At 37.0% G+C, this 14,333-nt stretch overlaps 1 protein-coding gene across 2 annotated transcripts in view; it reads left to right on the top strand.

The window, feature by feature from the left end:
• LOC114338407 (integrator complex subunit 7) overlaps positions 1-14,333 on the top strand; it is a 68,873-nt gene that overhangs the window by 52,923 nt on the left and 1,617 nt on the right. For both annotated transcript variants that reach the window (XM_050658590.1, XM_050658589.1), the window contains one exon: positions 13,365-13,606. In XM_050658590.1, coding sequence (XP_050514547.1) covers positions 13,365-13,606 — 242 coding nt within the window. The remainder of the gene's footprint in view (positions 1-13,364; positions 13,607-14,333) is intronic.

Here is a 14,333-nt window from a genome sequence, read left to right as displayed (position 1 = left end):
AAATTCTTAAACAAATAATTGTCTAGCATTATTTTCATAATTAAATTACTCATTGTTTCGCGTTTACTTAGAAAAGCAGTGTCCACATTTTCCGTTTTTCATTTTTCTTTTTATGTATCGTCTTAGCACGATTAAGGACGCAGCAACTCTCAAGAGAATATTCTCGAGAACGAGAATATTCTCTTCTTACATCACTACTCACGCTTACGAATTTTGCCCGTGCTATTCTTAGATATTTTATTATCTATTTTCAAACTCGAGCAGTACATTTGTATTTATGCAATGCATAGATACAAATGTACTACTCGAGTTGCAATGCATAGATACAATGTACTGCTCGAGTTTGAAAATAGATAATAAAATATCTAACAATAGCACGGGCAAAATACGTAAGCATGAGCCACGTTCGTTATTCACTAGTAATGTCAACCCGCCTTAATAAAGTGACCACAGTAAGTGAAGAATATTATGGGCTATCGCTCAACATAAGCAAGACGAAATACCGAGTGTCCACTTATATTTTCCCCCATTTTAACTGCCTATATCTTCTAAACGGCTCAAGATAGAAATATGCGGTTTTCGCTGAAATGTTTTGTTTTACTAAAAGTTTTGTCTGAATGAATTGGGTTTTTTATATCGCTTTCAATTACGAAAGAAAAAATGGCGATTTTTGAAAAAAAATGTTGACTTTTTTTTAACGGCACACCCAGTATATTTTTTCGTAAATTGAAAGAACGGTCATTCACCTATCCAGCGATATAAAGTTTTTTAAAATCGGTTGTCAAATGACTGAGTAATTAATTTTTAAATTGAGAGGTGGATATCACATAACTAAATAACATTGCAAATTGATGTTGTGTTATGTGATTTCCACATTGCATCTCTCATTTTAACAATTAATTTCTGTCATTTGACAACTGATTTTAAAAAACCTTATATCGCTGGATAGGTAAATGATCTTTCTTTTAATTTACAAAAAAATATACTGGGTGTTTCAATAAAAAAAGTCAACAACTTTTTTTCAAAACTCCGCCATTTTTTATTTAAAAGCGATATAAAAAATTCAATCCATTCAAACAAAACTTTTACTAAAATAAAACATTTCAGCGAAAATCGCATATTTCTATCTTGAGTCGTTTAGAAGATATAGGCAGTTAAAATTGGGGAAAATATAAGTGGACACCCGGTATAAGATAATAACAAAGACAACTCAGGACATTCGTGAGATATATCTACAGAATCAGCGTATTGAAAGACTAAGAGAATTCAAATACCTAGGTACAACCATTAATGTAACCAATGACATATCCCAAGAAATACGAATCAGAATCGAACAGGCCACATTTACGAGAATGAAGAGCTTTATATTCTCAATATAATTCTTTTAAAAGAATTGATAAGGTTTATTGTCTTTTCTGTCATGATCCATGTGTCTACGCCATATTATGTTGCTATTGGTAGGTGTATGTCTAGAGGCAGAAATAAATGCAGGAGTAAGAGAATGGCAGGGAAAAACTATAGTCAGGAAAAATGGAGAGACCGTTAAGAAGATAAGATAACATAACGAAAATTACCTATTTTCACAAGAAATAGGATATGGAAAGCTTCTGTGACTTAATCCCACATCGGGGTGTACAGTACTGTACAGTCATATATTACAGTATGATGCAAATCTGTAAATTAACTTCATTATTTCAGAAACAAACAATTTTCAACAATGTGGCAAACAACTTTTAAAAAAATCTTAAAACCTTTAAAAAAACTCTAAAAATCTTAAAATGGCTGTCCAATATCAAATATTCAGTATTCATATCCGAAATTGGACAGTATCATTTTATCACCCAGTAGATCGAATGCATTTATTTGTTATTAAACACACACACGTAATTAATTAAATTACATACACATTTGGTCAATTATCAATAATATAATTTGGACATCAGCCAAAAGTTGCTGACATAAGATAAACAATTTACCTTAATTAGATACACAAAATCACGCGGGGCCCGTGTTTACATTGACCCAATTTAAACTTATATAAAACTAAGATCTCTTGTCTAGAAATTCAATTATTATTAATTCATTAACGCGAGTGATTGTCTTCAACGCTCATCATTTAAGTCTCTACTCAAAGTACCCCGGGTCAACATCCATAGTGTAAGTCTCATCAATAAACTCTGCTACTATTATTTGGTGTTTCCATCACAACTTAAAGACCATCTACACTGAGCCAACGAAGGGATATTGTTCATGGTCCTATCGAGAAAAAGAATACTTCAAGGAAGTTTGAGAAAGCCTATACAGTCCACACCAGCAACACCCTCAGAGAGAGACCACTAGACCCGGGAGAATGAGAGCCGATTGCAGAGCTAAGAGCAGTACCAAAGCCGAGAGCCGATTGCAGAGCAAAGAGCAGTACCAAAGCCGAGAGCCGATTGCAGAGCAAAGAGCAGTACCATAGCCGAGAGCCGATTGCAGAGCTAAGAGCAGTACCAAAGCCGAGAGCCGATTGCAGAGCTAAGAGCAGTACCAAAGCCGAGAGCCGATTGCAGAGCAAAGAGCAGTACCATAGCCGAGAGCCGATTGCAGAGCTAAGAGCAGTACCAAAGCCGAGAGCCGATTGCAGAGCAAAGAGCAGTACCAAAGCCGAGAGCCGATTGCAGAGCAAAGAGCAGTACCATAGCCGAGAGCCGATTGCAGAGCTAAGAGCAGTACCAAAGCCGAGAGCCGATTGCAGAGCTAAGAGCAGTACCAAAGCCGAGAGCCGATTGCAGAGCTAAGAGCAGTACCAAAGCCGAGAGCCGATTGCAGAGCTAAGAGCAGTACCATAGCCGAGAGCCGATTGCAGAGCCTACCAGAAGCGAGGGACCCTAGACGTCTAAGAAAACAAAAAAAAAACGTAAGTTTTTGAATAATTACAAAATCTTCCAACTGTTACAATCGTACAATTTAACAAGTTTGTATTTTTATTATAATTCAACAATCTAGAACAACAATCTCCACTCTATCAATAGTAAAATAATGTACTTTAGAATGTATACCATATAAATAATACAGAGACAAAAATATATTTGAAAAATAATTTGAAAAAAAAAACGTTCATAAACATATAGCTTGCTTTAATTTCAATTAAATACTTTAGTTCGAAAAAATTAAAATACTACGTAACTTATAGAACGATAAAAGTCCACTCTATATAATAATTTCAGTTAAATTTTCACTATTTTAGAAAATGAAAATATTTTACCTATTTCTGTAAAAATTAATCACATAGATATCTAATTGCCAAATTTGAATAAGATTCCAGTATTAATATTACATATATCATTTACAGATCTTTTATAAATACAAAGGTTCATTAAATTATCCAACCAAAGAATTTCAATTTTAGCGTTAGTGAAATCGTAATACTATTCAGTTTATTTACAAACAGAAATCACTTAGTCAGGCAAGCGACCTACGGTAACGTTGAAAAATTGCAAACTTGACAAGGGCATACAATTACATTTTTATTTATATACATTCTGGCTTACGAGAGAGCGTGATAGTACAGGTATAGTAAATAAATATAATTTTTAATAAGCAGATATTTTTTTTTGTGTGAATTGATGGCCTTGGACTAGCCAATTAGCCAGACATTATAGGCATATTTAAGTACATTGCTTAATAAATAAAATACAGTTCATATTGTTTAATATATTTACCGCTGAATTTAAAATTTTATAAAAATAACCATGGAAAGTGTATACGTTAAGCAAGCGGAGATAGGAGCAGAATTAGCGAAACTAGTTTCAAATACTAAAAAGGATTCTCAATCTCGGAGGACTCAACAATACATCCGGGATAGGCAGGAAAAATTAGAAGAATATTGGGCAAAATTTCTGAATAACCACGAAAAGCTGCTAGAAGCAGGTATAACGAAAGAAAAATATTTTGAAACAAAATACCTTGATCAGGTATTTAAGACATATATTGAGGGGAAAACCCTGTTGGAAGAATATGGAAGGGTGCTGAAAAGAGGAAAAGCACCGAAAGTAAAGGAGATACAGATAAGGAAGCAAAGAATCGAGGAATTATTACGGCCAGAAAATGAACAAGATTTGCAGGAGGATGAAGAGCTGCAGTCAGAGTTAAGAGAATACATGGAAAAGGTGAATACACTAATAATTGAAGCAGCAGTAAATGAGGAACTAGACGCTATAGATAATGGAGAAGTAGAGAGAATAAATCAACTAAAGAGGACAGTCAGGGAAACCTTGAAGAAAATAAGGCCAGGAATGCAACGGCCAGAAAGCACACAGAGGAGGGACGGTGTGACATTACCGCAGGTAAAAATCCCTGTGTATGAAGGCAGGTATGAAACGTGGAGAACTTTCCACGATCTGTTTACAAAAGTAATACATGAAAACGACCAGTTATCAAACGCAGAAAAAATGCAGTACCTAAAAACTCAACTAAGAGGGGAAGCCAACAGAATGATACAACACTTAAACATATCCGAGGCCAACTACGAAGTGGCCTGGAACATGCTAAAAGATAGATATGAGAATCCAAGAATGATATTGTTTAAATTGATAGACAGGATGCTACTAGCACAGGAAGTAAAGGAATCTTCCGCTAGAGCATTGAAATCACTACATGACACCTTCCACGAAAGTCTGGAAGCCATAGGAGGGTTAGGAACAGACACGGAAGCGTGGAGCCCATTGGTAGCCCGAATTATCATAACGAAATGGGACAATGAAACCAGGAGGCTGTACGAAAACCACGTTGGAGACAGTAGAGAGATACCGACGTACAAATCGACACAAACATTCTTACAGCGAAGATTCCAGACACTGGAACTGCTGGAGTCAGAAAAAAGACAAGAGAAGCAAGGAGGATCTGGGAGGAAACCAAGAACACGTTGCGTGATATGCAACGGAGATCACGGAGTACCGAACTGCAGAGAAGTTCAGGAACTCAATGTAAGAGACCGAAACAGGATGATAAAAGAAAAAGGATTGTGTGCAAACTGCCTAGCACATAAAAAAGAAAAACAATGTTATGTACAATATAGGTGCAGACACTGGCGGAGACCATCACCATATGTTGCATTATGAGAAAGGAACCACAGGCAACAAAAGAAACTCCAATGAAACGAAAGGAGAACAAACACAAGAAAGAAATGGAAGAAATTCGAATAATAGAAGAAACGGGTATCAAGCTAATAGGTACAGAGGAGGAAATAATAATCCATACAACGCCAGAGAACAAAATAACGGAAGGCGAGAAAATACACAAGATACCAATGGGCATAGGAATATCAACGACCACCAAAGAGGACAGAATTCAGTAAACTGTGCAAGCCATAAGGAAGGTGAAGCATTACTATCGACAGCTGTTGTACGCATAAGAGATGCGAAAGGAGATTCACACATAATGAGAGCATTAATCGACCAAGGGTCACAATGCGCATTTATAACGGAACAAGCTGCGACGACGCTAGGAACAACAAGGAAGCCCATACAGGCGACCATATCCGGGATAGGCTCGTCAGGAGAAAAAACAGCCAATTGGAGTATGAAACTTTTAATCGAAACTCATTACGAAAGTGACTTCGAGATGGAAATAGAAGCACTAGTATTACCGAAGATAACAAGGAATTTACCTGAACAGGATATAATTCTACCGGACTATAACGAGAAAAATGCAATACTGGCAGATCCAAGATATTACAAGGTAGGGAAAATAGACTTACTACTAGGAGTAAAAGAATACAGTTACATATTGACAGAAGGGATGCACAGAATAAGTAATGGACTCCTGAGTCAAAACACCAAACTAGGATGGATAGTTTCGGGGATAGCACGAGAGAAGGAGACTACAAAAGCAGAAGTATGCTGTATGATATCCAGACAAGAGATGGACATACAAATAAAGAAATTCTGGGAATTAGAAGAAGTAAATCAGGAAACAAGTTTATCAGTAGAAGAACAAGAATGTGAAGAAATGTATCGACAGACAGTAAAAAGAGATGAAGACGGGAGATACGAAGTGAGAATTCCGTTTAAGGAAGACGTAACAAAGCTAGGAGAATCTAAGCAGCAGGCATTCGCCAGATTGATGCAACTAGAAAGGAAGTTTGCAAAAGACAAACAGTTAGAAGCGAATTACAGACCATGGAAGATTATGAAAACCAAGGTCATATGGTAATAGCAGAAAACCAGGGAGATGGGTACTACCTACCTCATCATCCAGTGAGAAAAGAGGACAGTACTACAACGAAAATAAGAGCCGTGTTTGATGCATCAAGTAAAAGCTCATCGGCAGTAAGCCTGAATGATATTATGCACACAGGGCCGAAATTACAACAAGATTTGACAAATATACTATTACGATGGAGATCCAATAAGATAGCATACTCAGCGGATTTGGAAAAAATGTTTAGACAAATCAGAATGGCAGAAGAGACCAAAAATATCAAAAAATTTTGTGGAGAAAGGACACAAAGGACCCAATACAAGAATATAATTTAACGACGGTGACATACGGCACGGCCGCAGCACCATTTTTAGCGTTGAGAACAATACAGCAATTACAAGAAGACGAAGGAGCGAGGTTCCCGTTGGCATCGAAAATTGTAAAAGAAAACATGTATGTAGACGATATACTAGGAGGAGCGGAGACAGTGCAGGAAGCAGAAATAGCCCAAAAGGAATTAATACAACTGTTCAGAAAAGGAGGTTTCATTCTCAGAAAATGGTTGAGCAACGAAGAAAAAATAATGGAGAACGTACCGGAGGAAATGAGGAACGTAGACTCCAAGGCATTCAAACAAGAAGAAGTACGGAAAACGTTAGGAATACACTGGTCCCCTAAAGAAGATATAATCACATTCAAAATAGGGATAACGACAGCCAAGAAAATAACGAAAAGACACGTACTGTCAGAAGTAGCAAAACTATACGACCCACTAGGGTGGATAGCACCTGTAGTAATTCAGGCGAAAATGATCATACAGGAATTATGGGAGCAAAAAACCAGTTGGGATAAAGAATTAACTAGCAACCAACAAAGCAGGTGGAATACATACCAGGCGCAATTAGTAAATCTGGAGAAAATAACATTGCCCAGGTGGAACAACTTAAGCAAGACAAACAGAGTAGAACTACATGGATTTGCAGATGCATCTATGAAAGGATATGGAGCGGTAATCTACTCAAGGGTGTTAGGCCCAGAAATCAAAACGAATCTAATGATAGCAAAATCGAAAGTCGCACCATTGAAAGGAAAAATGACATTACCGAGGCTCGAGTTGTGTGCCGCGGTGCTATTAGCAAATTTAATGAAGAAAACCCTACAAGCATTGAATAGGGAAAACATTGAGGTATATGCATGGTCAGACTCAATGATAACCCTGGCTTGGATAAGGGGATCATCAAAAAGGTGGAAAATGTTCGTCGCCAACAGAGTAGAGGAAATAAGAGGCGTTATAGGACCGAAAAATTGGCATAAGGTAGATACGAAGGAAAACCCAGCGGACATCCTCTCACGTGGAAGTACCGCATCAGAATTATTAGAAGCAGAGTTATGGTGGAAGGGACCAACTTGGCTGACTAGTAACAAAACTTTAACGCAGGAATCAGAAGAAATACCAGAGACAAATGAGGAGGAAGTCAAAATGAAAATAACGGTGCACACGACAACGATAAAGGAGGACATATGCGAGAGATTCTCAAATTTAGAAAGAATGAGAAGAGTACTTGCATACTGTAGGAGATTTGCAGACAAATGCAGAAAAAAGAAGGACAGTGGACAAAGTCAGCTGACAGTCCAAGAATTAGAGGAAACGCTATTAAAGGTGATAAAGCACACACAGCACGCCTACTTCAAACAAGAAATAAAGAAGCTGGAGAAGAAACAGCAGTTAGACAAGAAAAATAAATTAGCGTCATTGGTACCATTCCTGGATAGACAAGGAATTCTAAGAGTCACCGGAAGACTTGAGACACACGAATCTAAAGTACGGAGAAAAACATCCGATAATTTTGCCAAAGGATAGTGCATTAACAAAGTTACTTATAGCAGATAGTCACGCAAAAAATCTACATAGCGGATTACAACAAACACTACAGTATATAAAAAGGAAATACTGGATAATCAACGGCAGAAGAACCGTGAAAGATCATCTAGCAAAATGCTTAAGGTGCAGGAGGTACAAAAGCCAAGCAGCACAACAATTAATGGGAGATCTACCGAAAGACAGAGTGAACCCGAGTCATCCCTTTGCTAACACAGGGATAGATTATGCCGGGCCAATAAAAATAAGTATTCTTTTTCTCATGATCATCTTTCAGTGCGTCACAGTTTTTCGATTTCTCTCTAACGCATTAAATTGTATGTGACAGAAAAAAAGGCACGTCTGTGAATACTTTGGTAATTATTCTAGTTTGGTGATTATTCTAGTTGTCGATAGATGGCGCCATAATCAAAAAAGAATTATTTATGAAATAAAATAATACTATTATCAATATAATCTGTACAATTTATAAGACTATACAAATGAAAGAAAATACCATTTTATAAATGCAATAGACACAATTGATTTGGTTTTATTCCAAATTGAAAATAAAATTTGACAACTGTCAGATTTAACTAAAATGTCACGTTAGAATAAATGTCATAAATGTGTATTATCACGGACTTACCTTTTTTTCTATAATTTGTGACGCACTGAAAAATGTTCATGAAAAGGAGAATACCACGAGAGGCAGAGGACAGAGGAGCTATAAGGGCTACATCTCAGTACTTGTGTGTCTGTCAACGAAGGCAGTACACCTCGAAGTAGTAAGCGATATGTCTACGGATGCATTCATCGCGGCGTTCAAGAGATTTACGGCACGCAGAGGACAGTGCAACAACGTATACAGCGATAACGGAACCACATTCGTAGGAACAGCAAATTTGTTGAAAAAAGAAAATCAAAAAATAGATGACGAGATAAAACAAGGATTACTGGCACTAGGTACCCAATGGCATGTCATACCTGCATATGCACCACATTTCGGAGGACTATGGGAGAGCGCAGTGCGGATAATGAAATATCACTTGAAAAGAATCATCGGGGAAACAGTTCTAACATATGAAGAATTGAGTACGGTGCTGACACAAATAGAAGCATGTATGAACTCGAGACCATTATGTGGGTCATCAGAAGACCCTGAAGGGAAAATAGCCCTGACACCAGCTCACTTCCTTATAGGGAGAGAAATTATATCACCAAATCGGGAAGAAGAGCTTACGACTTATTTGAAGATGCCGACGAGGTGGAGATTATTGGAGAAAATAAAAAGAGACTTCTGGAAAATTTGGAAACAGGAATACCTGCACCAATTACAACAGAGAAATAGATGGCATAAGGCGCACTCTAACATAAAAGAAGAAGAAATAGTTATAATAAAAGAAGAAGATACACCTCCAGGCAGATGGCCATTAGCGAGGGTAACAGAAACACACCCTGGAGCGGAGGGACTAACCAGAGTCGTAACAGTGAGAAAGGCGAACGGGAAACTGACAAAAAGACCCATACATAAACTAATCCGACTGGAAGAAGAGAAACAGGAAAAGCCGAAGAAGGCAGCAGCACTAAGATGGAAGAAAATACTAGTAGCTATAATGTTTTTAACGATGTTAAAACCCATAAAGGCAGAACCGTATAAAATATATAATCCGGAACCAGGATTTTTCACAGAAGATCTTGGAGAGGTCGTTATAGACCGGGGAACATTTCGAATAAAGGTGTTACTAGAAAAGGGAAGAATTCGAACAGAGCACCAACTAATAGGAAATATGATACAAGGAGTACGAGAACTGTGTCAGGATATAAAAATCGTGAATTGTAAGGATACCTATAATAGGGAAGTTAGAGGAAGGACAAAGAAAGGCGGAATCAGTAAGCGAGGGGTTGACAGTAGAAATAAAAGCAAGGGAAAGAAGAGGAATATTAGGAACAATATTAACCTCAGTATTTGGAGTCAATGACGAAGCCTACAGTAACATTGAAGCATTAGACAATAACCAAAAGGAGCTAATAAAGGGATCACAGCATCAAGCGAAGATAATGTTAGAAACAATAACATCAATCAATCACACAGAGAACAGGATAAACGAGCAAATGAACAAGTTTAACAAAGCACTAATCACAGGCCTGCAAGAAATATCTAAAGGACTTAACGAAGTAGAAGACAAAGCACAGAGACTAGAAACCGAATATAGCACGTTGCGAATACAAACGATAGCGTTGCAAGTTATGGAATTCATAAACGAATATACTCAATTTTACGAGGGAATATTAAACCTTCACTATAACCACGGACACTTCATTGATATAGTGAAACCGGGTGAGATAACCAAATTGATAGAGAAAGCAGGGCAGATACTGCCACAAGGGGTCGAAATACGACGACAGCCCATTATAGAAACAGAAGTCAGTCATGACGACAGATATATAACAGTCATCGGCTATTTCATAGTGACAGGGAAAATTAAGTACAGCATGCTGAAAGTCACGGCCATACCACTTAACGTTGAGGGGTCGGTGTTGCGCACATTTGTCGCCCCAAGGAATCTACTGGTCGTAGATTATAACACACTGCACTACTTCGAATTGACCGCAGAAGATAGGGAAAGATGTTTACTGTTGACAAAGACGCAGATAGCGTGCTCACCAACGGCTATAAGGAACATGGATACCCAACCAAACTGCATACTTGAAGAAATTTATGAGCGATCTAAGAATAGCACATGTCCAGTGGTAGCCAGGACAATACAGACAGCTCAATGGAGTAAGATGGGTACCCCCAACCTCTGGCTCGTTATCACGCCAGTCACGATACACATATCCATTATTTGCGATGGAAATCGGAGCGAAAGAGTACTGGAACGAGTCACATTCCTGAAACTTTCACCCAAATGTATCGCCCAAACGAAAAATATTACATTACTCCCCACTAGCAGTGGGATGGAGAGAGCGGTAACAAGCTACCTGAAGGCGCCAATCACTCCCGTGGCCCAATTGGTGGCGAGGACACCCCGCAGGTTTAACATGCCGCTAAACACCTACCTGGACCTACCAGGAGGAGAGTTACGTCACGCGTTACTTGAGGAGGAAAGTCTAGAACAAGAAATGACGCATACGCAGTGGCAATCGATTCCAGAATCTAATTGGCATTATTTTGTAGCCACCGGGACCATCACTATAATGGTAATAATTGGGATACTCACGTTATGTAAATACCGTCCTGTTGTACGACTATGTCGCTCAGGGAATCCACATACTCAGACTAACGAACAGGAAGTACCTGTATTAAGTAGTAATCGGCATAACAATGTACCGTCGACTTCAAAGACCGACATCCCACTCTCCACATTTTCATCCAATTGCCCTAATTTTAATCTAGAGATAGAGTCGGACATTGATAGCTAGAGTACGGTTGGAAGATTGTTGATTATTCTTAAACTATTTATTTATTAACATGTTTGAATTTGACTATTTTATGTAATACTTACATGTAAACTTTGAGAATTGACACTTGGGCCAGTTTTTGCCCGATTCCGCAGTATGTCCAATATCAAATATTCAGTATTCATATCCGAAATTGGACAGTATCATTTTATCACCCAGTAGATCGAATGCATTTATTTGTTATTAAACACACACACGTAATTAATTAAATTACATACACATTTGGTCAATTATCAATAATATAATTTGGACATCAGCCAAAAGTTGCTGACATAAGATAAACAATTTACCTTAATTAGATACACAAAATCACGCGGGGCCCGTGTTTACATTGACCCAATTTAAACTTATATAAAACTAAGATCTCTTGTCTAGAAATTCAATTATTATTAATTCATTAACGCGAGTGATTGTCTTCAACGCTCATCATTTAAGTCTCTACTGAAAGTACCCCGGGTCAACATCCATAGTGTAAGTCTCATCAATAAACTCTGCTACTATTATTTGGTGTTTCCATCACAACTTAAAGACCATCTACACTGAGCCAACGAAGGGATATTGTTCAATGGCCGTCAATTGCTATATTTAAGCATCAAAATTAACGCACCACCTTAAAAATGGGACATTTTTGATGTCTCGTATTTCCTAAACCTGTTGTCCGATTTTAGTGATTTTTTTAATATGTTATAGCTTTATTCTTCAAGAATATCGATGTAATAATATTGTTACTAAACATATAAGTGTCATTGTATACCGGGTGTAACTATGATAGTGTGTTTTTTTCCTCAAAGTTTGGAACACCCTGTGGAATATTCTAGCGTATATAAAATATTGAAATTAAAACTCAACTGTAGCCTTAGGCTTTCTTAACATTTTGCTTTTTGATTCATTCGCTTATGTTGGATAATAAAAAAGTTAGGTACTTTAACAACTAGCAACGTTCTTCATCAATACAGGGTGTTTCTAAATAAGTGCGACAAACTTTAAGGGGTAATTCTGCATGAAAAAATAATGACCGTTTGTTTTATAAACAAATGTCCGCAAATGCTTCGTTTCCGAGATATGGGATATTTAATTTTTACTTACAAAGTGGCGATTTATTTATTGCTCTAAAACCATTTGAGATATGAAAATGAAATTTGGTAGGTTTTAAGAGGTAGTTATTGCGCATTTTATGGCTTACAATTAAGAATTTTATATTTATCTTTTATATTATCTTATATTATAAGATTATTATATTATATATCTTTCATATTATATCTTTTATATAATCTTTTATATTTTTTCCTCTGGGGTCGTCTGAAATTAAACGTTTACCTCACTCAACCCGAAAATACAGTTGAGAATAACTCATAAGGTCTTAAAAAATACGATTGATGTTTTAATCAAGGTTGTATTATTGTATGGAAGTTAATGGAAGTCATGCCGAGCAATATATTGGACTCTTTTCCATTTATAATAATTTTTCAAAATTTCACGCAATTTGTCGGTATACAATTGGTCATTCTCACATAAAAATCTACCGGTTTTTTATATATATAATGTTCTTGAACTCCTAAGTGGAGCATAGAGCTTCAGTGAAAACGCGCCATCGGGTTCTATTTTGCGCTAGGGCCTTCACCTCATTCCAAGACTTTCCTTGACTTCTTATCTCATCCATGATACATCTTCTCCAAGTTTGTGCTGGGCGACCTCTTTTTCTCTTTCCTTGGGGATTCCACTCTAGGCAGCGGTTTTTTAATTTTTATTAAAACATTTATTTTGCCGAGCTTTAGGAGGTACAAATGTTCGTTGGGGTACCGTGTATATTTTTATTATATATGCTTAGTTCGACTAGTTCACTAATTTTTTTTTTCAGTTACTTGAACAAGTATCACTGCTGACTCAGACAGTTACCCCTCATAAAGATTTCTTTACTGCCCAATTTTTATTGGCCTTTCCCAGAGGAGGGCATTACCTGTTGGCGGTTGAAGCGTCAGTCATAGATGAGCAGACTAACACCTGGAAAACGGGCCCGAAATCCTCCTTAACTGTGAAAGTTCCCGAAGAGACGAAACTGACCCCGATATCCGTACCTGGAATGGCTAGTAATGCCAATCTGTAAGTATACCGTTTAAATTTGTTTTTCTTCATGTATTTTACATATACTCAGGCGAGTATTTTACTATATAGGTTATTTACTTCGTAAAGGCAGTTATGTAATTATTTGACATCCAATTCATGTTGTGTTGTTACTACAATGCGATATTTCCGGATGTATAAAAACGAAATTGTCCGCATATGCTTTTAGACAAGGCTTCAGAATAGGATCCGAGGCCATGTCTAGTCCAAATTTGAAATAGTATTCAACATGGTTTTTCTTCATCTTTATAAGCAATTCTGCTTCTACATTGGTTGATTGATACCTTTATATTTTGCTATTTTGGCACATTCTACTTATGTGGGTATTATCATTCTTTTTTCTGTTGAATGCCCATTTTTTTCTAATTTTCCATTTTCTTCTGTCTTCACTCCTCTTTCGATCTCTCATCTCTACCGTTTCTAGTCCGTCCCACCTTGACTTTACTGTATAGGTAACATAGGCAATGCAGTCCTATGAGAGTTTTTAGCGCGGTGATGCCGATTTTATCAAAAATAATTTGTATTCGAACATTAGAGAGATTAAATTAAAACTGTTTTAGAAAGGCAATCTACAATTTTAGGATTCATATGCGTAATATCTATAGTATATCAAATAAACTTAAACGCACACAAATACTAAAATTGTAGATTGTCTTTCTAAATCAGTTTTAATTCAATCTCTCTTATATTCGATTACAAATTCTTT

The sequence above is a fragment of the Diabrotica virgifera genome, chromosome 8 (genome assembly GCF_917563875.1).
Source record: "Diabrotica virgifera virgifera chromosome 8, PGI_DIABVI_V3a".
NCBI classification, from domain to species: Eukaryota; Metazoa; Arthropoda; class Insecta; order Coleoptera; family Chrysomelidae; genus Diabrotica; species Diabrotica virgifera.
The sequence above is the reverse complement of the archived record's forward strand: the minus strand, read 5'-3'. Positions and strand labels throughout refer to the sequence as shown.